General features: G+C 37.5%; 1 protein-coding gene across 2 annotated transcripts in view; it reads right to left on the bottom strand.

Annotated features, from left to right (window-relative positions):
- The window catches only part of LOC106085904 (serine/threonine-protein kinase 32A), a 139,348-nt gene that overhangs the window by 92,696 nt on the left and 19,221 nt on the right, over positions 1–27,431 (bottom strand). Inside the window, exon 2 of one of the 2 annotated variants that reach the window (XM_059363687.1) lies at positions 2,109–2,933. The exons of the other annotated variant lie outside the window; for it this stretch is intronic. Coding sequence (XP_059219670.1) covers positions 2,109–2,166 — 58 coding nt within the window. The 5' untranslated portion in view covers positions 2,167–2,933. The remainder of the gene's footprint in view (positions 1–2,108; positions 2,934–27,431) is intronic. 2 annotated transcript variants of the gene reach the window in all.

Here is a 27,431-nt window from a genome sequence, read left to right as displayed (position 1 = left end):
ACCTGACATAACTCCCATATAAACCAATCTCCCGATTTCACTTCTTGGGCCCCTGCAAGCCACTAATTTCGTCCGATTTGGCTAAAATTTTTAACTTAGTGTTCTCTTGTGACTTTCAACGATTGTGTCAAATACGGGCTAAATCGGTCTATAACCTGATATAGCTCCCATATAAACCGATCTCCCGATTCGACTTCTTGAGCCCCGGGAAGCCACAAATTTCATCCGATTTGGCTAAAGGTACTACTTCTAGACGCAATTTTTGTCCGATTCGACTGAAATTTTGCATGCGGTGTTCTGTGAAGTCTTTCAACGACTATGCCAACTACGGTCCAAATCAGTCTATAACTTTATATACCTCCCATAAAAACCGTTCTCTCGACTATCTTTGTTCAGTTCCTAGAAGCTTTAATTTTTGCAGGTTTGACAGAAGTTTGGTATGTACAATTCTTGAGCCACTAGAGGACGCAATTATTATCCGATCTGGCTGAAATTTTGCATGAGGTGTTTTGTTACGACTTTCAACAACTGTGCTAAAAATAGTTCAAATCGGTCCATAAACTGATATAGCGGCCATATAACCCGATCTGAGGACTTGACTTCTTGAGCCTCTACAGGGAGCAATTCCTATCCGATTTGGCTGAAATATTGCTTGACATGTTTTGTTATATCTTCCAACAACTGTATTAAGCATGGCTCAAATCGGTCCATAACCTGATAGAGCTGCAATGTAAACCGATCTAGGGACTTGATTTCTTGAGCCACTAGAGGGCGCAATTATTATCCGATTTAGGTGAAATGTTGAATGAGGTGTTTTGTTATAACTTTCAACAACTGTGCTAAGAATTGTTCAAATCGGTCAATAACCTGATATAGCTGCCATATAAACCGATATGGGATATTGAATTTTTGATTTTGCTGAAATTTTGTACAACGGCTTGTCTCATGACCTTTAACATGCGTGTCGAATATGACATGAATCGGTTTATAGCCTTCTACTTCTTCAGCCCCGAAAGTGCGTCATACTTACTAGATTTGGCTGACATTTTACACAATGACTTCTACTATGGTCTCCAATATTCAGTTCATTTATGGTCCGAAATGAACCATAACTTTATATTGTTCCAATAACATAACAATTATTTTCTTTTATTCTTTGTTTGCCTAAAAAGGGATACCGTGGCAAGAGCTCGACAAATGCTATCCATGGTGGAGGGTATATAAGATTCGGCCGGGCCGAACTTAGCACGCTTTTACTTGTTTAAGTACATAATTTAAATTATTTCTTTGTATAAATTAAAATCAATCTAGCTAATATGATATGCTCTAAATTTTTGTCGTTGGCGCTACTCAGGGATTTCCGCGTGGTCGTGGCAGTCACATTATAATGCCCTTAGGAGTTTATTTTATGTGGGCCCTTTACACCCACGATGTGATGCCTTTATACTCATCATCATCCTCCCCCTCCTTTTCATCCTAAATTTTGAATAAAAATGAAAATTGAAAAAGAGAGCCGTAGGTGAGCTTAATTTATTTGTTTCGTTCGTTTCCATAATCTACTCGTTAATACCTTTTATTTGGTACCCATATTGCCTAGGGTTAAATGGGGTTTCAAAATCATAAAAATCCCGTAGGTTCTTCCCAGGTCCAATTCTTATTTTTTGTTTTTACATATTCGTAATCTACTCGCAAATACCTTTCATTTGATACCCATATTGCCTAGGTTGGGTATAACTCCGATACTTTAGTGGTGGGTATAAAATATAGCATTTTTAAGTGTCCGGAGTCGGAGTCGAGTAATTTGCCTGGAGTTGGAGCCCTGGTTGGGCCTCATATTGCCATGATCGGTAAATATTGTCCCCAACGGAATGTGTTTGGGAATTTCAATAAATATTTGGCTTGCATGGCATCTAGTCCATAAATGGTTAGCAGTTAGCTTGCTATTCTAAAATTGCAATCATTTTGCTATAACAGCTGACATATAAACTGCCACTTCTTTGTAAGAATAAGTAAATCCATAATCGGGACATGTTAATGTCTGCATGCATGGACAAATGAATAGTACTCGTATCTATGGACACAAGAGTTTTATAGAAAAGAACGCTTACCATCGTCATCACCATAGAGACTATTATCTGTTCGATTTGATGAATTTGCTGCCCCCATGCTGCATGTGGTGACGAACAAAATGAAACGATCTAACACAGATAAAGGACTAGGGTAGAGTGGTCCTAACGACTCAATGTTGAGGGTTATAGAATCCCAATTAAATTGCTGTTCATGTCATTGTAGGATGACCAAGATGCTGCCATCAATCCATGTTGTCAATCAATTAGAGGAACTAAGGGGGGCTGCTGATTCTGAAGTTGAGGCTGCTGAAGGTTGTGGCTTCTGATACTTTCGGTCTCGTATAAAAGGAATAATATTTGATTTTCTTTTGCTGGCTAGTCAATGCCAATTTCTGGGAATTTGTTTTACGCAAGGCCTCTTCAAGTCTGCCTTTTTCTCGTTTATATTCTTATTGCAAATTGTCCTCTTTTATTTGTACACAGAATACCACTACGGTTGGCACTTAATAAGGATGGCACATCGCTTGCCTATGACAGAAGCAACGCAACAAATTCTCGGAATGACATACAAATATCGTTTAGCACTTGAAAACTGTCGTCATTCATGACAATTCTACAAAGGATGGCAAGTGCAACAATAGCAACACGACCGCATCAATTTGTGTAGTTTATGGGATTAAGCACTTGAAAGCCCTTCAGGTCCTGAGTGCTGTGAATCTGCTCTGCAGTTGCATTCAACAGTTGGCATCTACAACAAAGACTAGTTGTTGCAAGTATCCTTGTCCGCTGTTATCTGCATTAATTAAATCCGCAATTGTCTCTTGGTGTTTCCCATCATGGCTCCCCACTGTGGCCAATTGTTAACTGAAATGACATGAAACGTTGCAAAAATTAGTTGGACTAATTAAACATGAATGCAGAATTTTTAATATGATAATTGTACACAATTTGTTCGACTCTCCGTCAGAGAGTGAAGATTCGGTCGACTTGTGTCATTTGCTTTCAATGTAGATGCGAACATATTGGGTCAGGTAAAAAAGTGACACAGGTTATTGTTTTTGCACCTACCATTTTGCCATTCCGTTTGCAAACATATTGAAATATTCACTTTTTTTCCTCAAAAACTAATTGTTAATATCACGTAAATAGAAATCATTTGCGAGTTTAATTTTTTTTGAAATCGCCAAAATTGTCAAAATGATATATATGGGTTGCCCAAAAAGTAATTGCGGATTTTTTAAAAGAAAGTAAATGCATTTTTAATAAAACTTAGAAAGAACTTTAATCAAATATACTTTTTTTTACACTTTTTTTCTAAAGCAAGCTAAAAGTAACAGCTGATAACTGACAGAAGAAAGAATGCAATTACAGAGTCACAAGCTGTGAAAAAATTACTTTTTGGGCAACCCAATATATTATTTTTTTAAATTGTGGAATTTAAACGGAATTCCTAACTTAAAATTTTCTTTTTAGAGGTTACTTTATAGTTTTAAGAGCGTACAACAAGCCGATTACTGGCTAAGGTGCATGTCCATAGTGGCATGGACCTAACCAAACCTAACCCAACCTAAATTATGGTCGCTTTTGCGAGCAGGACCTTAGTTGTATAGTGAAAGTTTCACCGAATCAAATTCGGTGTTTTGATGACATTTTTATACCCTCTACCATAGGATGGGGGTATACTAATTTCGTCATTCTGTTTGTAACTCCTCGCAATATTCGTCTAAGACCCCATTAAGTATATATATTCTTGATCGTCATGACATTTTAAGCCGAACTAGCCGTGTCCGTCCGTCTGTCTGTCGAAAGCACGCTAACTTTCGAAGAAGTAAAGCTAGCCGCATAAAATTTTGCACAAATACTTCTTATTAGTGTAGGTCGGTTGGTATTGTAAATGGTTCAAATCGGTCCATAACCTGATATAGCTGCCATATAAACCGATCTTGGGTCTTGACTTCTTGAGCATCTAGAGGGCGCAGTTCTTATCCGATTGGAATGAAATTATGCCCGAAGTATTTTGTTATGATATCCAACAACTGTACTAAGTATGGTTCAAATCGGTGCATAACCTGATATAGCTGTCATATCAACCGATCTGGGATCATGAATTCTTGATCCCCTAGAGGTCGCAATTATTGTCCGATTTGCCTGAAATTTTGTACGAGGGCGCGAGGGCTAGGCCAACCGATATACAATCCATTTATGGTCCACATTAGACCTTATTTGAATATAGCTGCGTCTAGTCCGATCTGCTGACTTAGGGTCTAACACTCATCCTCTTTTATTAACTTTTTTCTCTGAAATTTTTAACTATAACTTGTATAAGGTTTCTCGGTAACTAAACCAAATATGTCCAGATTGACCCAATTTGAATATCGTAGAGTTATAATAAAATAGGATGATTAATGTATCCATGGCACTGTTACGCTTGAGATATTGAAATAGTCCCAAAAAAAGTAGATTTTTTGTAAAAGGTTGCATCAAAAAGTCGTTTACCAAAAAAGTCGCAGGTTTTTTATGATTTTATTTAATAAAAACAATATAAATATAAAACATGTAAAATAGTGCTAAGTTCGCCCGGACCGAATCTTGGAAACCTACCACCATGGATTTTGCAAAAATATGGGAGCTATATCTAGTTATAGACCGATTTGGGTCGTACTTGGCACAGTTTTTGAGACGCATAACATAAAATTTCAGCCAAATCGCATACAAATCCAGGCTTGTAGGGGCGCAAGAAGTTAAATCGGTTTATATGGGAACTATGTCATGCTCTTGACCGGTTTGAGCTGTACTTGACACAATTGTTGGTAGTCATAACAGAACACTACGTGCAAAATTTCAGCCAAATCGGATGAAAACTGAAGCTCCTAGGGGCTTTAGAAGACAAATCGGGAGATCGGTTTATATGGGAGCTATATCAGGTTCATAACTGATTTGAACCGTACTAACCACATTTATTGAAAGTCATAACAGAACACTATGTGCAAAATTTCAGCCAAATCGGACGAAAATTGCGGCTTCAAGAAGTCAAATCGGGCGATCGGTTTATATGGGAGCTTTATCCAAATCTGAACCGAGATAGCCAATTTGCTATCACCAACGACCTACATCAATATTTAGTATCTGTGGAAAATTTCAAGCGTTTAGCTTTACGCATTCGACCGCGTTTAACATTTATAGAGTGTATATATATTTATACCTGTGGAACAAATGAAAAAAAATACAAATTTTGCCCATGATTATTCCACTAAGAAAGAGGGTCTAACTTCTCACATATCAATGAGTGCAGTCCGATTCAAGTTAAAGCTTAAGTCCGAACGACGCTCAGCAGTGCGTCACCTCTTTGGAGAGTAGTTTTTACATGGCAAAGTACCTCACAAATTTTAGGGGCGGGGGGAAAACCACCACTGAAAATTTTTTTGATGTTCTCGCCAGGATCCAAACCTAGGCGTTCGGCGTCATAGGCGAACAAGCTAACCTCTGTGCTACAGTGGGGCGTACCACCATGCTTTTGTGCATTTGTTTGCAAGGCTAAGAAGGAGAAGGGTTAGATCTATTGTGTGAGAGGGGAAAAGAGAGCTCATATGAACCATTCAACCATTCATTCAACAACTGTGCAAAGAATTGTTCAAATCGGTCAATAACCTGATATAGCTGCCATATAAACCGATATGGGATATTGAATTTTTGATTTTGCTGAAATTTTGTACAACGGCTTGTCTCATGACCTTTAACATGCGTGTCGAATATGACATGAATCGGTTTATAGCCTTCTACTTCTTCAGCCCCGAAAGTGCGTCATACTTACTAGATTTGGCTGACATTTTACACAATGACTTCTACTATGGTCTCCAATATTCAGTTCATTTATGGTCCGAAATGAACCATAACTTTATATTGTTCCAATAACATAACAATTATTTTCTTTTATTCTTTGTTTGCCTAAAAAGGGATACCGTGGCAAGAGCTCGACAAATGCTATCCATGGTGGAGGGTATATAAGATTCGGCCGGGCCGAACTTAGCACGCTTTTACTTGTTTAAGTACATAATTTAAATTATTTCTTTGTATAAATTAAAATCAATCTAGCTAATATGATATGCTCTAAATTTTTGTCGTTGGCGCTACTCAGGGATTTCCGCGTGGTCGTGGCAGTCACATTATAATGCCCTTAGGAGTTTATTTTATGTGGGCCCTTTACACCCACGATGTGATGCCTTTATACTCATCATCATCCTCCCCCTCCTTTTCATCCTAAATTTTGAATAAAAATGAAAATTGAAAAAGAGAGCCGTAGGTGAGCTTAATTTATTTGTTTCGTTCGTTTCCATAATCTACTCGTTAATACCTTTTATTTGGTACCCATATTGCTTGGTACCCAATTGTTGGTAGTCATAACAGAACACTACGTGCAAAATTTCAGCCAAATCGGATGAAAACTGAAGCTCCTAGGGGCTTTAGAAGACAAATCGGGAGATCGGTTTATATGGGAGCTATATCAGGTTCATAACTGATTTGAACCGTACTAACCACATTTATTGAAAGTCATAACAGAACACTATGTGCAAAATTTCAGCCAAATCGGACGAAAATTGCGGCTTCAAGAAGTCAAATCGGGCGATCGGTTTATATGGGAGCTTTATCCAAATCTGAACCGAGATAGCCAATTTGCTATCACCAACGACCTACATCAATATTTAGTATCTGTGGAAAATTTCAAGCGTTTAGCTTTACGCATTCGACCGCGTTTAACATTTATAGAGTGTATATATATTTATACCTGTGGAACAAATGAAAAAAAATACAAATTTTGCCCATGATTATTCCACTAAGAAAGAGGGTCTAACTTCTCACATATCAATGAGTGCAGTCCGATTCAAGTTAAAGCTTAAGTCCGAACGACGCTCAGCAGTGCGTCACCTCTTTGGAGAGTAGTTTTTACATGGCAAAGTACCTCACAAATTTTAGGGGCGGGGGGAAAACCACCACTGAAAATTTTTTTGATGTTCTCGCCAGGATCCAAACCTAGGCGTTCGGCGTCATAGGCGAACAAGCTAACCTCTGTGCTACAGTGGGGCGTACCACCATGCTTTTGTGCATTTGTTTGCAAGGCTAAGAAGGAGAAGGGTTAGATCTATTGTGTGAGAGGGGAAAAGAGAGCTCATATGAACCATAAGAGCATAAGTTGCTGATCGAAAAACCATGGGGCAGCTATTTTGCCCGTTGTTATTATAAAGGGTGTTAGGTGTATTGTGAGCATGTGGAATATGTATGAGCTGGCACAATACACTTAGGATCCACTCTCATTGAACCCACATATGTTGGTGGTGTCCAAAACCACACACTTTGTCACTCTCTGTTTGGAACCATCCGTACACTAGAAAAAATTTATTAGTAAAAGAGCACAAATGTTTGCTGCAAAAGCAGAAAGTTTGCTGAATATGTTGCTGAAACAGCAAAAATTTTTCACTGTTTTCAAATGGTAAGAAGCTAATAAAAAGGTCAACAATTTCGTCAATATTTCTCAAATTATTATATTTCATTTTATCTTTGGTCGAATTTAAATAACAACAGACTAAATACCTTCTACTATTACGTTTATTAATTAATAAAATTGGCAATTTTTTTTTATTAAGATATGGCAAATGCCTCAATTGTTGTTTAGAAGTTCGACATTCTGAATGGATTTTTCAAAAGTTTAAAATTTTTAATTTAACGTTAGCAGGCAGTGTTTGCTGTTATCAGCAGAAAAATCTTTCTGGGTGTATAGAAGTCTATATAAGTTTTTGCACCAGAGATGTTGGTGGACTTTTGAGGAACTGTCCACTATACCACAACACCATATAGCATTATGGGTCTGACAACTGCAGTATAAATCCAATGCATGACACGCGGTTAAAACCCCCAAAATATGTCATTGGCTCCCTTGCAGGTGTGTAGGGCTAGAGTTGCCTTTCTTGGCCTTTCCAAAATATTTGATTTGATGTTAAATTTCCTGTCCAGCAAAACATCTATGTAGTTTGCGCTGTCAGCAAATGGAACATTCTTCTCTCCTAAGGAGACAGGTGCCAATATGGGTGCTGCTTGCTGTTGACAGCAGACTTTTGTTTTTCATACAAAAAATTTTTTTTACTCAATCTAAATTTTTGGATTTTTTTTTAAATCTGTCCATCTGTGTGGTAGTGTACCACAATATACGTATCTCGAAACGCACAAAATATACGAAACGTAAGCTATAGTTACTTAGAAACTTTTAACAATAGAACCCCAAGCATTTTTCAACACATTTTTCACCTCATTCGACAAAATGACTGATTTAATGTTTTGGTTCATAATTTATAATTTATAAATTTTAAAATTAATGTTTTATTATTTTATATTATTAAAAAACTTAAATTCAAAATAGCTCTAACCGGTAATTTTTAACAGTTTAGTCTTTCTTGTGTTAATGATGTTGTATACACTTTTAAAAAAAAATTTGCTGATAATAGCAAACACTGTCTGCTGAATATTAGTAGTTAATTTTGCTGCTATTGTAGCAGTAGTTCTGCTATTACAGCAGTAGTACTGAAACTTCAGAGTAGCAGGCTAAAAGTCTGTTGTTTACTGAAAATGACTGCTGCTTAATTATGAAGGGGATGCTAGAAGAAACAAGTAATAAGGCGTTAAGATCCTTAGCAGCTATATCGAAATATTTTCCGATTTGGACCAAATACTAATAAGTACAAGCCATTGTTCAATTGTGTATAACAAAATATTAATCTTTTTAGTAGCAATATCTAAAAATAAACCGATCTGAACCATATACGATACGCATGTCGAAAAGCCTAACATAAGTCATTGTGTCAAATTTCAGTGGCGCCAAGACTTAAATCGAGAGATCGGTCTATATGGGAGCTATATCCAAATCTGGACCGATTTGGGCCAAGTTTCAGAAAAATCGGACTATAAATGCGCCTTTTATGGCCCCAAAAACCTTAAATCGAGAGATCGGTATACATGGCAGCTATATCCTAATCTGGACCGATCTGTGCCAAATTGAAGAAGGACGTCGAATGGACTAACGCAACTCACTGTCCCAAATTTCGGCGACATCGAACAATAAGTGCGCATTTTATGGGCCCAAAACCTTAAATTGAGAGATTGGTCTATATGACAGCTATATTAAAATCTTGATCGATCTAGGGCAAATGGCAGAAATATTGCGAGGGGCTTAACTTAACTCACTTTCCCAAATTTCGGCGACATTGGCCAATAAATGCGCCTTTTATGGGCCCAAATCCTTAAATTGAGAGATCGGTCTATTTAGCAGCTATATCCAAAACTGGACTGATCTGGGCCAAATTGCAGAAAGATGTTGAAGGGCCTAACACAACTCACTGTCCCAAATTTCAGCAAAATCGGATAATAAATGTGGCTTTTATGGGCCTAAGACCCTAAATCGGCGGATCGGTATATAATACAGTTATATCCAAATCTGGACCGATCTGGGCCAAATTGAAGAAGGATATCGAAGGGTCTAACACAACTCAGTGTCCCAAATTTCAGCAAAATCGGATAATATATGTGTCTTTTATGGGCCTTAGACCCATATCGGAAAATCGGTCTATATAGCAGATATATACAAATATGGTCCGATTTGGCCCGTTCAAGAACTTAACGAGCGTGCATCAAAAAGACGTATCTGTGCCAAATTTTAGCTTAATATCTCAATTTTTGAAGGCTGTAGAGTGATTACAACAGACGGACGGACAGACACACGCACATCTTTAAATCGTCTTAGAATTTTACGACGATCCGAAATATATATATTTTGTAGATGTGTTGCAAACGAAATGTTTATAAATGAATATACCCCCTATCCTACGGTGGTTGGTATAAAAAATGCGAGCTAGATTAGCTACATTTCGAAATGTATACCAATGGATGGATCAGGTAGCTTCTTTACAGTAATATTGTATTTCAAAAATTGAAATCATCTCCTCCAACAAGATTTCTAAAAAATGCCTAAAGTAATCAAAACAGGTAATTCTAAAAAGTAGCATACATTTTTTTCAGCAGACTTGTGTACTCTAAATAACAAACTTTGTTGGTTGATATATCAGTTACAAATGTTTGCTAATACAGCAGCCCTATGTTTGCTGAAACTGCTTTCCCATTTTCAGCAGACAAAAACTGCTGTTTTAGCAAACATTTTTGCTATTTTGAATAACAAATTTGGTTGAGTGTATTATATAGACCCCCGTTGGTTATTGATAAGTTATAATTATGTTATAGGTATTGTTTTCCCGAATATACCACAAATGACACAAACTACCAAAGTTTGAGAGAAGTATCTGTAAAGGCAAAACAGTTCCTTGCATAAATCTCTGTTATTCGTTTTTTTGATATTAACCACTTGAACAAGTGAGGGTGAGGTTAAGGTTGAGAAACACAATACCAACAACAAAGCACCCAATTAGTTTTGCTTTAAGTTTGTTAGGGCAGTGTTTTTGTATGACCACTCATTGGCATTTTAGGTCGGTCATCACTTCATCCATCCAGTTGTTATTTGGCAAAAGTTTAACAAAGCTCAAGCTGTACGCCACAGTTTTGTTGGGTAAAATCAAACCATAAAAGCACCATGAAAAACCTTCCTTAAATCCTCTTAAGTTTCCTTTCAGTGTGTGTGTGTGTGTGGGCATGGTTTGTTTTTTATTTAATAACTCAATTCAAAAAATATTTAAACCAAAATAACCATCAAATGTTTCTACAGCAAATAAAACTTAAACAGTGATTACCTGCAACTGTTATGAAAAATCCCTTTTAGTGGCAAGAGTTGATTTTACTAGGAATACACGCAGAAAAATAAGTGAGGAGGCCACGTTGACGGCATGGAGGTTTTTGCAAAATTATTTTTTAAAACCTTCATAGTCATAACCTCCTGTGATCTAGGCAATCATTATTCATTTCTCTCAATGGGTGCCTGTGTGCATTGAGGGAAAGATAGCTGGTGGACGTTATCTAATTTTATTAGGCAATATTTGACGTACGAAAAAAGCGCCTTTGCAAAAAATGTCACCCTCTCTTCCGTTCTCTAGCATTTTATATTAATGAATAGGCTCAAATGTATTAGGACACTTGGGCATATCATTAATTTTCCGCATGTAGAAAACAAACAAAAAATCCATGGAAACTGACCATTTGTCCATTTGATGGAGAACATCAATGGCAACATTATCTGCGAGCCCTAATAGCAGCAAAGCCAGCATTAATACAAAGTTTCACATTTTTTTGTCGTGGTCCACACTCAAGAGTGGAAGTGGCTAAGTAGGTCAGTTGTCATTGCCGAAAATGCGATATGTTTTGCCAAAGACCGACCGGGCAAAAACATTTTAACGAGCTTTTTAATACAACTTTACGAGCATGGCTCGAGGATACACGTACATCAAATATTTATCCAAAAAGGCAATCCTGTTAAACCGCAATAATACCGAAAGCCACAGCATCACAGAAATTCCCCCACGAAATGTTTCTAGTGATAAATGTAGTCATTTTTTTCACAATATTCATTTTGTTTAAATGTTTCTTTTTTTGTTAGCGATAGTTTGGTTCAGAATGAATTATAGGTAAAGTTTGTTTTGGCGTTGTATTTGAGTAAATACATAAACTGAAATGAGTCGATGTGTTTGTGGTGAAGAGAGCGGAATAACTAAAAACCATCATCATTATTCAGGATGAATTGCATGGATTTTTTTTTGTTTCATAGGAAAAGTTATAACCAAGAAATAATGCTCTGAGTTCGGCCGCAAAATTTTTACTAAAAATTTTAATACTCCCTTCTCTGGCAAAAACATAAGTCTCATGTTTCTTAAGATGGTTGGTGCGAATGACTTTCTGCAATAAGGAAAGAGGTTCTCTTAAATGGGTTCTGGCAGCACTAGCTAGCCACACTCATAAAAGAAAATGTTCTGATATTAGCAAACACCGCCTGCTTAGTTTTCAGCTGTAATAGCAGTATTTTTTTGATGAAGCAGAATGTTTGCAGTTTTTGGACAGCAGGCTAATTGCTAAAAAGTCTGCTGGTTGCTGAACATGTTTGCTGTTTCACACATCTGTGCTACACACTAAAGTGTCTGCTCAAAAAAGAATATTTCTCTAAATATAATGAAGCCGTTGGCTGGAGTATCAGGACTTTCAGGACCCTTCTCGAAGCTACATTCCTGAATTGGTTTATGATGTTTCTTTGTGGCCCCTCTTAGACTAGTTTCAAATTTTTAAATAATATTCCTATTTCACGTTTTGATGAATAATTAATTTATTTCAATTATTTATTTACTTTAACAATATTTCGCTTTCCTTCGGTTGGCATCCTCAGGTTAGACACTAAACAATAAAGATAAAGGATATAATTTAATGAAACACAAATTCACACATATTACACTTAAATAAAAGCTAATAAAGTAACAATAATCAAACGTCTTACAAACACAGCATTTAATATTGGACTAACAAGTCATTTTTGTACCCTCCACCATAGGATGGGGGTATACTAATTTCGTCATTCTGTTTGTAACTCCTCGAAATATTCGTCTCAGACCCCATAAAGTATATATACTCTTGATCGTCATGACATTTTATCTCGATCTAGCCATGTCCGTCCGTCCATCTGTCTGTTGAAAGCACGCAAACTTTCAGAGGAGTAAAGCTAGGCGCTTGAGTCGGTTGGGATTGTAAATGGGTCAAATCGGTCCATCTTTTTATATAGCTGTCATATAAATCGATCTTGGGTCTTGACTTCCTTAGCCTCTAGATGGCGCAATTCTCGTCCGAAATCGGTCCATAACCTGATATAGCTTTCATATAAACCGATCTGGGGTCGTGAATTCTTGAGCTTCTAGAGGTCGCAATTCCTATCCGATTTGACTGAAATTTTGCACGACGTGTTTCGTCATGACTTCCAACAACTGTGCCAAGTATGATTTAAATCGGTCGATAACCTGATATAGCTGCCATATTAACCGATCTTGAATCTTGACTTCTTGAGCCACTAGAGGCGCAATTTTTATTTAAACCGATCTTGAATTTTGACTTCTTGAGCCACTAGAGGCGCAATTTTTATACAATTGGGCTGAAATTTGGGATGAGGTGTTTTGTTATGATTTCCAGCAACTGTGCTAAGTACGAGTGAAATCGATGCATAATCTGATTTAGCTGTCATATAAACCGATCTGGGGTCTTGACTTCTTGAGCTTTAAGAGGCGTAAATCCTATCCGATTTCGCTGAAATTTCCCATGACGTGTTTCGTCATGACTTCCAACAATTGCGCCAAGTATGATTTAAATGGGTAGATAACCTGATATAGCTGCCATATAAACCGATCTTGAATCTTGATTTCTTGAGCCTCTAGAGGCGCAATTTTTATCCGATTTGGCTGACATTTGGCATGAGGTGTTTTGTTATGATTTTCAGCAACTAAGCCAAGTACGAGTGAAATCGATGCATAACCTGATATAGCTGTCTTATAAACCGATCTGGGGTCTTGACTTCTTGAGCCTTTAGAGGGCGCAAATCCTATCCGATTTCGCTGAAATTTTGCACCACGTGTTTCGTTATGACTTTCAACAACTGTGTGTGTTATTATCTAATTTGGGTGGAATTTTGTACAACGGCTTCTCCAGTGACCTTCCACATACGTGTCGAATATGGTCTGAATCGTACTATAATCTAATACAGCTCCCCCATAAAACGATCTCCCTATTTTATTTTTGAACCCCTAAAGGGCGAAATCCTTATTCGATTTGGCTGAAATTTTAAATTAAATCGGACCTTAACTTGATATAGCTCCAATTACATAGCAATTCTTTTTTTATCCCTTCCTTTTCTTTGTTTGCCTAAAAAGAGATACCGGAAAAGGACTCGACAAATGCGTTCCATTATGGAGGGTATATAAGGTTCAGTCCGGCTGAACTTAGCTCGCTTTTACTTGTTTCTCTTATTTATAATATGCTTATAGCTCGACGTACAGTTCTCTACATGAGTTTAAAGTTTATTCTCATTTCTTGCGGACATTTATGATGTGAAGCATTTTTAATGCAAAACGCTCGCTATAGTTGTCCTCCTTTTTTAACATCTCTGGATTATCCAAGTTAGGTGTTTGCTTTCTTTCCGCACAGTAGCTTACTATTGCTGTCTTTTGAGTTGAACTGTTGTGTCTTGATCCGATTTGTGTCCCGCTAACCTTGTTCGCATCATCTTTGAAGAAGTACGGTTCAATTACTTTTTCTGGATGCATTGGTAGCTCTTGCAATTTCGGTTGATCTTCATTCCAAAATCGACAAGTCTGCTTATTTATGTATGTACCAATTGAACCAGAAATGAGCTTCGTCGTTAAAGTGGAAGAAGCGCGCGATGAACTTTCTTAACAGAGTACGCATTTTGATAATAAAACTCAATAATTTCTAAGACGATTCGTTGTTAAGTTATAGACCAAACTGAAGATGTTTGACAGTAAAACAAATCACGAAACGTGCGTGAGCTGTTTAAACCAGTGTTGCCAAAAGATAATAGCTAAAAAATCACCCTTTAGTAATCATATTCTTGGGATGACACGAATAGAAATTAATTAAACTACCTGAGGTCGTTGGCTTGCGGTACTAGTCCTTTATAATTACTGTCCCCTTTCTGTAGACCAAGGTATCTACATATGGTAGGCATCCATCGTTCTCTTCTGCTCTATTGCACAATTTTTTACAATCACGAATAGGTCACCGACGTATTTTGTTAAAACTCTAGGTTTGTTAATCAAATACATCGACGACCTATTCGTGATTGTAAAAACTTGTGCAGTAGAGAGAATACTGAGTATATTGCCCCTAGGTTATTTACTTACCCTTACAAATATCCTTCATTTGATTCCCATATTATCCCTATCGATTTAATGTCCATTTGGGGGATGGTTTTGGGTTTTCCCTATCGGTCTACTTTTCATTTTGGTTAGTGTTATTGAGGGAGGGTACCTCCCCCTTCCGATATCAAAAACTTATATAGTCTATAACTCCTTCCAGATTATTCCACACAATCTATACATAAGCGATCCTCGTCAAGATCTTATAGATGAGCAATCTCGCTTCGGTACATAGGGCCGATCGCCGTTGGAACGTTATGGCCATTGGTTATTTGAAGGCGGCAATTACTTGCCTTGTAATATTGAGCATCATAGGCACTCAGTATTTATGCAAGAGCCGGTGCCATCCGGCCTCTAACTAAGACTCGATACCACTGATTATCCGCTATTGATGTTGCAGCTACTCCGTATGGAACATTCCACTATCCGCAAGCTCTCAGCGGCGTAAAAATTTAATTTTTTTTCATAAACAGATTGCTAAAATAAAACCAATCAAGTTTTTCGGCACAATGAATTCATTTAGATTGGTTTTAAAGGAAAAGAGAAAGTAGAACCAAGAACATACCCGATCGACTCCGTGCAAACTATTCCAATTATTACTTTATGATTATAGCAAAAATTCTATTTTATACTTTTTAGTTGGAGTTTTCGAGTGTGAACATCTTTACGGACAGTAAATTGACCATAAGGGCAATAACAACCAGGACGGTAAAGTCATGAACAGTCTTGGAGTGCAAGGAGATTAACGTTATCTCTGAGAATGGCACTATGCGCATTGCTTGGGTGCTGGGCCATAGCGATTTGACAGTGAAGGCCAGAGGACTGCCGTCAACAAACTTGGTTGACCCGAAGCTTTTTGGGTCGACGCAGTCGCAGTTAAGAGCGTGTATTACATGTAGGGGATATGATAAGACGTTGGAGCATTTTCTATGTCATTTCCCGGCTTTCGCGGCTACCAGACACCGGTACTTAGATGGGGACACAATACCAGACATAATGCAACTAAGGGACGTGGTGTGGAAAACAATTAACGATTTTGTAAATATTGGGTTGCTCAAAAAGTAATTGCGGATTTCTCATATAGTCGGCGTTGACAAATTTTTTTCAACGGCTTGTGACTCTGTAATTCCATTCTTTCTTCTGTCAGTTATCAGCTGTTACTTTTAGCTTGCTTTAGAAAAAAGTGCGCGAAATTTTGTTTACATTTGTTTGTTTGGCGTCAATTTTAATATGGAGCCCATAAAGGAGCATTTTCGTCATATTTTACTTTATTATTTCCGTAAAGCAAAAAACGCGGAGCAGGTTCCTAAAAAGTTACGAGATGTGTATGGTGATAAAGCCTTATAGCCCTGACCTTGCACCATCAGTCTACCATTTATTTCGATCTTTGCAGAACTCCTTAATTGGTAAAACTTTCGGCAATGATTTGGCTATAAAATCGCACTTGGTTTAGTTTTTTGCAGATAAAGGCCAGAAGTTCTATGAGCGTGGAATACTAAATTTGCCAAAGATGGCAAAAGGTTATCGAACAAAATGGCAATTATATATTTGATTAAAGTTCATTCTAAGTTTTATTAAAAATGCATTTACTTTCTTTAGAAAAATCCGCAATTACCTTTTGGGCAAACCAATAGCACGGAAATCCTAGATTTTCTTTTTCAATGTTACTTTTAGTATTTAGGTCTCTTAGATGTGTGTCCATAGTGACATGGGGCGGATTAATATACGCACCCTAACTTCAACCTAATCTAGTTGGAGTGGTTAAGGGGTTTGCCTCTTTATAAATTACGAACTATGGCGAAGCATGTTCATTGATTTAATATTGACTCCTTATAGATCGACCGATAAAGTGTGAGGCAGCCACTGCGGCTATGATGGTAGAAAGGGAGGCGATGGAAGAATGGATTGAGCATGGGAGCAGCTCATACCATCGCGGCATAACAGAGGCGACGATAGGAAACCTGGAAGGAAGGGAAGAGGTTTCAAACAAACAAACACCGCCTGCTTATTTTTCAGCTGTAATAGTAGTATTTTTTTGATGAAGCAGAATGTTTGCAGTTTTTGGACAGCAGGCTAATTGCTAAAAAGTCTGCTGGTTGCTGAACATGTTTGCTGTTTCACACATCTGTGCTACACACTAAAGTGTCTGCTCAAAAAAGAATATTTCTCTAAATATAATGAAGCCGTTGGCTGGAGTATCAGGTTTTTCAGGACCCTTCATGACGTGTTTCGTCATGACTTCCAACAATTGCGCCAAGTATGATTTAAATGGGTAGATAACCTGATATAGCTGCCATATAAACCGATCTTGAATCTTGATTTCTTGAGCCTCTAGAGGCGCAATTTTTATCCGATTTGGCTGACGTTTGGCATGAGGTGTTTTGTTATGATTTTCAGCAACTAAGCCAAGTACGAGTGAAATCGATGCATAACCTGATATAGCTGTCTTATAAACCGATCTGGGGTCTTGACTTCTTCAGCCTTTAGAGGGCGCAAATCCTATCCGATTTCGCTGAAATTTTGCACCACGTGTTTCGTTATGACTTTCAACAACTATGTTATTATCTGATTTGGGTGGAATTTTGTACAACGGCTTCTCCAGTGACCTTCCACATACGTGTCGAATATGGTCTGAATCGTACTATAACCTTATACAGCTCCCCCATAAAACGATCTCCCTATTTTATTTTTGAGCCCCTAATGGGCGAAATCCTTATTCGATTTGGCTGAAATTTTAAATTATGGTCCGAATCGGACCTTAACTTTGTATAGCTCCAATTACATAACATTTCTTTTTTTTATCCCTTCCTTTTCTTTGTTTGCCTAAAAAGAGAAACCGGGAAAAGAACTCGACAAATGCGTTCCATTATCGAGGGTATATAAGATTCGGTCCGGCCGAACATAGCACGCTTTTACTTGTTTCTCTTTTTTATAATATGCCTATAGCTCGACGCGCAGTTCTCTACATGAGTCTTAAAGTTTATTCTCATTTTTTGCGGACATTTATGATGTGAAGCATTTTTAATGCAAAACGCTCGCTATAGTTGTCCTCCTTTTGTAATATCTCTGGATTATCCAAGTTAGGTGTTTGCTTTCTTTCCGCACAGTAGCTTACTATTGCTGTCTTTTGAGTTGAACTGTTGTGTCTTGATTGCAAATCCGATTTGTGTCCCGCTAACCTTGTTTTGAGTTTGTTGTTCCTACATAACTTTGATGGCAGCAACCCGTTTAATTTCCCCCTTCAGTTAATTTTGTAGACAACGTCGGATTTTTCCATTTTAACAATTTTACTTTTCTGTGGTTTTTGTGCTAGATCACATTTTTCTTTATCGTAAAATTCGGATTGTTTCAACCTTTCTGAAGAAAAAGTTGGATATCATCTCACGATAGCGCTCACCATTCACAGTTACCTTACGATTCGCATCATCTCTGAAGAAGTACAGTTCAATGACTTTTTCTGGATGCATTGGTAGTTCTTGCAATTCTGGTTGATCTTCACTCCAAAATCGACAATTCTGCCTATTTACGTACCAATTGAGCCAAAAATGAGCTTCGTCGTTAAAATGGAAGAAGCGCGCGATGAACTTTCTTAACAGAGTACGCATTTTGATAATAAAACTCAATAATTTGCTAGCGTGTTGGTCGTTTCTAAGACGATTCGTTGTTAAGTTATAGACCAAACTGAAGATGTTTGACAGTAAAACAAATCACGAAACGTGCGTGAGCTGTTTAAACCAGTGTTGCCAAAAGATAATAGCTAAAAAATCACCCTTTAGTTATCATATTCTTGGGATGGCACGAATAGAAATTAATTAAACTACCCGAGGTCGTTGGCTTGCGGTACTAGTCCGTTATAATTACAGTCCCCTTTCTGTAGACCAAGGTATCTACATATGGTAGGTATCCATCGTTCTCTTCTTCTACAATACTCTCTATTGCACAAGTTTTTACAATCTCGAATAGGTCGTTGACGTATTTGGTTTAAACTCTAGGTTTGTTAATCAAATACGTCGACGACCTATTCGGGATTGTAAAATCTTTTGCAGTAGAGAGAATACTGACTATATTGCCTCTAGCTTACTTACTTACTTACACTTAAAAATATCTTTCATTTGATTCCCATTGTATCCCCATCGTTTTAATGTCCATTTGGGGGATGGTTTTGGGTTTTCCCTATCGGTTTACTTTTCATTTTGGGTGTTATTATTGAGGGAGGGTACGTCCCCCTTCCGATATCAAAAACTTGTATAGTCTATAACTCCTTCTAGATTATCCCACACAATCTATACACAAGCGATCCTCGTCAAGATCTTATAGATGAGCAATCTCGTTTCGGTACATATGGCCGATCGCCGCTGAAACGTTATGGCCATTGGTTATTTAAAGGCGGCAATTACTCGTCTTGTCATATTGAGCATCTTAGGCACTCAGTATTTATGCAAGAGCCGGTGCCATCCGGCCTCTAACTGAGACTCGATACCACTGATTGTCCGCTATTGATGTTGCAGTTACTCCGTATGGAACATTCTACTGTCCGCAAGTTCTCAAAAGTGTAAAAATGTCATAATTTTTTATAAACATCTTTACGGACAGTAAATTGGTCATAGGGGCAATAACAACCAGGACGATAAAGTCATGAACAGTCTTGGAGTGCAAGGAGATTAACGACTTCTCTGAGAATGGCACTATGCGCATTGCTTGGGTGCCGGGCCATAGCGGAGTAAGGGGGAATGAAAAAGCAGACAAGCAGTCGGTTTGACAGTGAAGGACAGAGGACTGCCGTCAACAAACTTGGTTGACCCGAAGCCTTTTGGGTCGACGCAGTCGCAGTTAAGAGCGTGTATTACATGTAGGGGAGATGATAAGACGTTGGAGCATTTTCTATGTAATTTCCGGGCTTTCGCGGCTAACAGACACCGGTACTTAGATGGGGACACAATATCAGACATAAAGCAACTAAGGGGCGTGGTGTGGAAAACAATTAACGATTTTGTAAAAAGCATGGAATTCCTAGATTTTCTTTTTCAATGTTACTTTTTAGTATTTAGGTCTCTTAGATGTGTGTCCATAGTGACATGGGGCGGATTAATATACGCACCCTCTTTTCAACCTAACCTAACGGTCGTGAAATTGACCAGAGATGGCCTGTCAGAAACAGTGACGTATATGACATACATTTCCGACGTATATTACATACGTCGAAAACGTCGTAAACCTAGCCAAAAAACTAGGTTTCTGACAGAAAAAAAAATTCGAACGAAAATATGTCGAATTTTTAATCTGATTAACTAAAAATTTTGGCATAAGTAATTTTTTCCTCTTGGAGACGAACAATATTGAAATTGGAAAAAATCGGTTCAGAATTAGAAAAAGCTACCGTAGGTTTACACGATTTTTACCAATATTGCAATAATGTGGTCATTTGTTAACCGATCTTCACGAATTGTGGCACACGCAAAATCCCTCGCTAAATCCCTCTGGCTGTTGCGAGTTATTGGGTGGTTGCAACATTTGTATTTATTAATTATTTCTTATCCTTTTGCAAAATTATTTGTTTCTCCCGCTTTAATTTGCTTTTTGACAGCTGTTGACAACGACATATGTTATAAAATGAATGACATCTGAGGTAGTGTCAAGTGAAATGGTAGATGGCGTGTTAAGTATGCTAATGTGAGGTAATGTCAAGTGAAATGGAAGATGGCGTGTTAAGTAAAGGGTGATTTTTTTGAGGTTAGGATTTTCATGCATTGGTATTTGACAGATCACGTGGGATTTCAGACATGGTGTCAAAGAGAAAGATGCTCAGTATGCTTTGACATTTCATCATGAATAGACTTACTAACGAGCAACGCTTGCAAATCATTGAATTTTATTACCAAAATCAGTGTTCGGTTCGAAATGTGTTCATTCACCGTAACGTTGCGTCCAACAGCATCTTTGAAAAAATACGGTCCAATGATTCCACCAGCGTACAAACCACACCAAACAGTGCATTTTTCGGGATGCATGGGCAGTTCTTGAACGATTGCCGCTCTTCACTCCAAATGCGGCAATTTTGCTTATTTACGTAGCCATTCAACCAGAAATGAGCCTCATCGCTGAACAAAATTTGTCAAAATTTGAACACATTTCGAACCGAACACTGATTTTGGTAATAAAATTCAATGATTTGCAAGCGTTGCTCGTTAGTAAGTCTATTCATGATGAAATGTCAAAGCATACTGAGCATCTTTCTCTTTGACACCATGTCTGAAATCCCACGTGATCTGTCAAATACTAATGCATGAAAATCTTAACCTCAAAAAAATCACCCTTTATTTTATTGAATAAGTAATGTTACTTTTAAGTATTGTTATTGAATAACATAATTAACACTCCATGTACCATTTCACTTGACACTTCCTCAGATGTCATGCATTTTTAACATATGTCGTTTACAACAGCTTTCAAAAAGCAAATTAAAACGGGAGAAGCAAATAATTTTGCAAAAGGATACAAAATAATTGCAATTTCTAAATATAATTGATGAAAACTAATAATTTATTGATTTTTTGGTTCACAAAAAAATCCTTAAACGTTACTTTATAAATTGACTTGAAATTTGCGTATATTTCCAATTTATTGTGTGAAAAATGTAAATGCAAAAATTAAAAAAAAAAACTTAATATTTCTTTTATTGCGAAATTTTTTTACATATAAACTCTTCTATATACAACGAATAAGTGACAATAATATTTGTTAAAAATCAAACTTTTACACTGAGTTATTAAGGTTTATGACGTTTGCGACTTTTTCTACGTTTTATACAAGTATACGACGTTTTCGACTTTTACAACTTTTTGACAGTCGGAAACCTAAAAAATCGTCTTACGGACCATCTCTGAAATTGACATAGAAGAAACTTTTCTAGATCTTGGCATCCTCTTAGATGGTAAATTGAATTTTAGACAACATATTTCTATGATGGTGAATAAATCTTTTAGTTCTCTTGGTTTTTTGAAAAGATGGAGTAAAGATTTTGATGATCCTTCAGTTATTAAGAGTAAAATTGAGTCAGTTCAGAAACAATTTATATTATTTTACTTTCGTAATCGTGCTTGGAATTATCAAACACTTCCTTCCTATACGTAAAAATTAAATTTAACAAGTAAAAGCGTGTTAAGTTAGGCCGGGCCGAATCTTATATACCCTCCATCATGGACCGCATTTGTCGAGTTCTTTTCCCGGCATCTCTTCTTAGGCAAAACAGGATATAAGAAAAGATTTGCTCTGCTATTAGAGCGATATCAAGATATGCTCCGGTTTGGACCACAATTATATTATATGTTGGTGACCTGTGTAAAATGTCAGCCAATTCGAATAAGAATTGCGCTCTTTGTGGGTTCAAAAACCAAAATAGGGAGATCGATTTATATGGGAGCTGTATCGGGCTATGGACCGATTCAGACCATAATAAACACGTATGTTGATGGTCATGAAAGAATCCGTCGGCAAATCGGATAATAATTGCGACCTCTAGAGACTCAAGAAGTCAAGATCCCAGATCGGTTTATATGGCAGCTATATCAGGTTATGAACCGACTTGTATTTTATTTGACATAGTGGTTGAAAGTAACAATAAAAAACGTCTTGCAAAATTTCAGCCAAATCGGATAGGAATTGCGCCCTCTAGAAGCTCAAGAAGTCAAGTCCCCAGATCTGTTTATATGACAGCTATATCAGGTTATGAACCGATTTGAACCATACTTGGCACAGTTGTTGGATATCATAACAAAATACTACGTGTCAAAATTCATTCAAATCGGATAGGAATTGCGCCCTCTAGAGGCTCAAGAAGTCAAGTCCCCAAATCGGTTTATATGGCAGCTATATCAGGTTATGAACCGATTTGAACCATAATTGGCACAGTTGTTGGATATAATATAGAAACACGTCGTGCAAAATTTCATCCCAATCGGATAAGAATTGCGCACTCTAGAGGCTCAAGAAGTCAAGACACAAGATCGGTTTATATGGCAGCTATATCAAAACATGGATCGATATGGCCCATTTACAACACCAACCGACCTACACTAATAAGAAGTATTTGTGCAAAATTTCAAGCAGCTAGCTTTACTCCTTCGGAAGTTAGCGTGCTTTCGACAGACAGACGAACGGACGGACAGACGGACGGACATGGCTAGATCGACATAAAATTTCACGACGATCAAGAATATATATACTTTATGGGGTCTCAGACGAATATTTCGAGTAGTTACAACCAGAATGACGAAATTAGTATACCCCCCATCTTATGGTGGAGGGTACAAAAAGGATATAAGAAAAGATTTGCTCTGCTATTAGAGCAATATCAAGATATGGTCCGGTTTGGACCACAATTAAATTATATGTTGGAGACCTGTGCAAAATGTCAGCCAATTCGAATAAGAATTGGGCTCTTTGTGAGCTCAAAAAGTAATATAGAGAGATCGATTTATATGGGAGCTGTATCGGGCTATGGACCGATTCAGACAATAATTAATACGTATGTTGATGGTCATGAAAGAATCCGTCGTACAAAATTTCAGGCAAATCGGATAATAATTGCGACCTCTAGAGGCTCAAGAAGTCAAGATCCCAGATCGGTTTATATGGCAGCTATATCAGGTTATGAACCGATTTGAACGATATTTGGCACAGTTGGATATCATAACAAAATACTACGTGCCAAAATTCATTCAAATTGGATAAGAATTGCGCCCTCTAGAGGCTCAAGAAGTCAAGACCCAAGATCGGTTTGTATGACAGCTATATAAGGTTATGGGCCGATTTGAACCATACTTGGCACAGTTGTTGGATATCGTAACAAAACACGTCGTGCAAAATTTCATTCCAATCGGATAAGAATTGCGCACTCTAGAGGCTCAAGAAGTCAAGACCCCAGATCGGTTTATATGGCAGCTATATCAGGTTATGAACCGATTTGAACCATAATTGGCACAGTTGTTGGATATAATATAGAAACACGTCGTGCAAAATTCATCCCAATCGGATAAGAATTGCGCACTCTAGAGGCTCAAGAAGTCAAGACCCAAGATCGGTTTATATGGCAGCTGTATCAAAACATGGACCGATATCGCCCATTTACAATACCAACCGACCTACACTAAAAAGAAGTATTTGTGCAAAATTTCAAGCGGCTAGCTTTACTCCTTCGAAAGTTAGCGTGCTTTCGGCAGACAGACGGACGGACGGACGGACAGACGGACGGACATGGCTAGATCGACATAAAATTTCACGACGATCAAGAATATATATACTTTATGGGGTCTCAGAAGAATATTTCGAGTAGTTACAATCAGAATGACGAAATTAGTATACCCCCCATCTTATGGTGGAGGGTATAATAAAGCTCCCTACTCTTTGTAGCAGCAGGAAAATATTGAACATCACTTTCATCTCAAATGTTTTACACGGGAATTTGAAGTCCGAATTTTTGTTGAGCTGTCTTAATGTTAACGTTTCTTCTAGACCAACGAGAAATTTTCATCTGCTTAATATTCAATATCATCAAAACGATTTTGCAGATTATAATCCTTTTATCATATTTTTGATCGATCGTACTGAAGATAGATAAACATTAAAAAGAACTAGTAAAAGCGTGCTAAGTTCGGCCGGGCCGAATCTTATATACCCTCCACCATGGATCGCATTTGTCGAGTTCTTTTCCCGGCATCTCTTCTTAGGCACAAAAAGGATATAAGAAAAGATTTGCGCTGCTATTAGAGCGATGTCAAGATATGGTCCGGTTTGGACCACATATAAATTATATGTTGGAGACCTGTGCAAAATGTCACCCAATTCGAATAAGAATTGCGCCCTTTGTGGGCTCAAGAAGTAAAATAGAGAGATTGATTTATATGGGAGCTGTATCGGGCTATAGACCGATTCAGACCATAATAAACACGTATGTTGATGGTCATGAGAGGATCCGTTTCGGACAAATCGGATAATAATTGCGACCTCTAGAGGCTCAAGAAGTCAAGATCCCAGGTTTATATGGCAGCTATATCAGGTTATGAACTGATTTGAACCATACTTGGCACAGTTGTTGGATATCATAACAAAATAGTACGTGCAAAAATTCTTTCAAATCGGATAAGAATTGCGCCCTCAAGAGGCTCAAGAAGTCAAGACCCAAGATCGGTTTATATGGCAGCTATTGTATATCAGGTTATGGATCGATTTGAATCATACTCGGCACAGTTGTTGAAAGTAAAAATAAAATACGCGGTGCCAAATTTCAGCCAAATCGGATAGGAATTGCGCCATCTAGAAGCTCAAAAAATCAAGTCCCCAGATCTGTTTATATGACAGCTATATCAGGTTATGGACCGATTTGAACCATACTTGGCACAGTTGTTGGTTTTCATAACGAAATACTTCATGCAAAACTTCATTCAAATCGGATAAGAATTGCGTCCTCTAGAGGCTCAAGAAGTCAAGACCCAAGATCGGTTTATATGACAGCTATATCAGGTTATGGACCGATTTGAAGCATACTTGGCACAGTTGTTGGATGTCATAACAAAACACGACGTGCAAAATTTCATTCCAATCGGATAAGAATTGCGCACTCTAGAGACTTAAGAAGTCAAAACCCAAGATCGGTTTATATGGCAAAACATGGACCGATATGGGCCATTTACAATTCCAACCGACCTACATTAATAAGAAGTATTTGTGCAAAATTTCAAGCGGCTTGCTTTACTCCTTCGAAAGTTAGCGTGCTTTCGACAGACAGACGGACGGACATGGCTAGATCGACATAAAGTGTCGCGACGATCAAGAATATTTCGTATAGTTACAAACAGAATGGCGAAATTAGTATACCCCCATCCTATGGTGGAGGGTATAAAAGTATACTATACTTAAATCCTAGTTAAATATCAATGTTGTTTGTAAAGGGTGATTTTTTTGAGGTTAGGATTTTCATGCATTAGTATTTGACAGATCACGTGGGATTTCAGACATGGTGTCAAAGAGAAAGATGCTCAGTATGCTTTGACATTTCATCATGAATAGACTTACTAACGAGCAACGCTTGCAAATCATTGATATAGCTGCCATATATAAAGATCAATATTTTGTTATATACAACTGAACAATGAGTTGTACTTATTAGTATTTTGTCCACACCGAAACATATTTTGATATAGCTGCTATGGGGCATTAGGTATGCATTTTTTACCGGATTTTGACCAAAGGTGGTTTACGTATATACCCGAGGTGGTGGGTAACCAAACTTCGGCCCGGCCGAACTTAACTCCTTTTTGCTTGTTTTACTTGAGTTTTGCTGTTTATTTAGTGATAATAAATTGTAAAATAAGATTTTTCCACATATTTTATTTAGCTGAAAATGAGAGTGTGTTAAATTTTGTTTGTCAGACTTTCATTGCTTAATATATTTTAAACTTTGACAATTTACCGCCGTCTTTATGTGATGCATATTTAAAAAAAAAATATATCACAAAATATATCTTGGTTGCTTTTTTAATTTAACATGCAAAACCGCTCGTTTGAGATGTTACACTTAAGGTTGTGAAACGCGATGTCTACCCAACATATTTTCCCACAAAAGTTGCTCGGTGGTGATCTTAAATGTATCCCTGTGGTGTTTAAAGTTGACAGCAGTTCCTTGCATGGAATTGCTGAGAATAGTAGCCTTGTTTTCGTTACCATACAGACTACGCAAACAAGTAATTTACTGTTTACTTTGAAAATTTGTCTTGTTAAAAAGTTTCAATGTGCCTTGACTTAACCCCTATGTCGCATTTTTAGACTGTCATATGTCATAAAGAATGAATAAATAAGCAGTTAAACCCAGACGAATTGTGCGAAATTTCAGCATCTAGCACAAAAACACTTCTGCGGTTATTTACATAGAACTTTAATGCCTCTCCTTAAGCAGCACAAGCAGCAATATAACAGATAAAATGTCCCATTGCTGGTAAAATGTCCGCCCTTTAAAGCCTAAATCAATAACAATGACCTTTAGTGAGGTTAACGAGGCTTAGGGCTTGCGTTGGTCACCTGTTATTTTCATTTGAACAGGACATTGCATTCTGGCCTCCTTCTCCCCCTCCACGAATCCAGAAGGTAAGTGTCATAAAAAACTCCTCAATTGCTAGAAAGCCTTAACTACATGGTATCGTCTTCTTTTTGTTTTTGTTTGTTTGTTGGTAGTTAACGTCGAGGAGCCAATACATAAGGAAAAGGCTAATATGAGTTGTACATGAGAAGAGAGTGTATAAGCAAAATAAATAATAAATGCCTCCAAAAGTAAATATATTGGGCCGGAATTCCATTAAACTACCTCCAACGCATGAATATTTCATGTAATTTTCACCGAAACTTGACTTGTCACAATCGAGGCAAATTCTTTTTTGCTTTCACTACAAATGAGGCTACCTAAGTTAACACTAAAAACAAA

Source organism: Stomoxys calcitrans, chromosome 2 (assembly GCF_963082655.1).
Source record: "Stomoxys calcitrans chromosome 2, idStoCalc2.1, whole genome shotgun sequence".
Classification (NCBI taxonomy): domain Eukaryota; kingdom Metazoa; phylum Arthropoda; class Insecta; order Diptera; family Muscidae; genus Stomoxys; species Stomoxys calcitrans.
The sequence above is the reverse complement of the archived record's forward strand: the minus strand, read 5'-3'. Positions and strand labels throughout refer to the sequence as shown.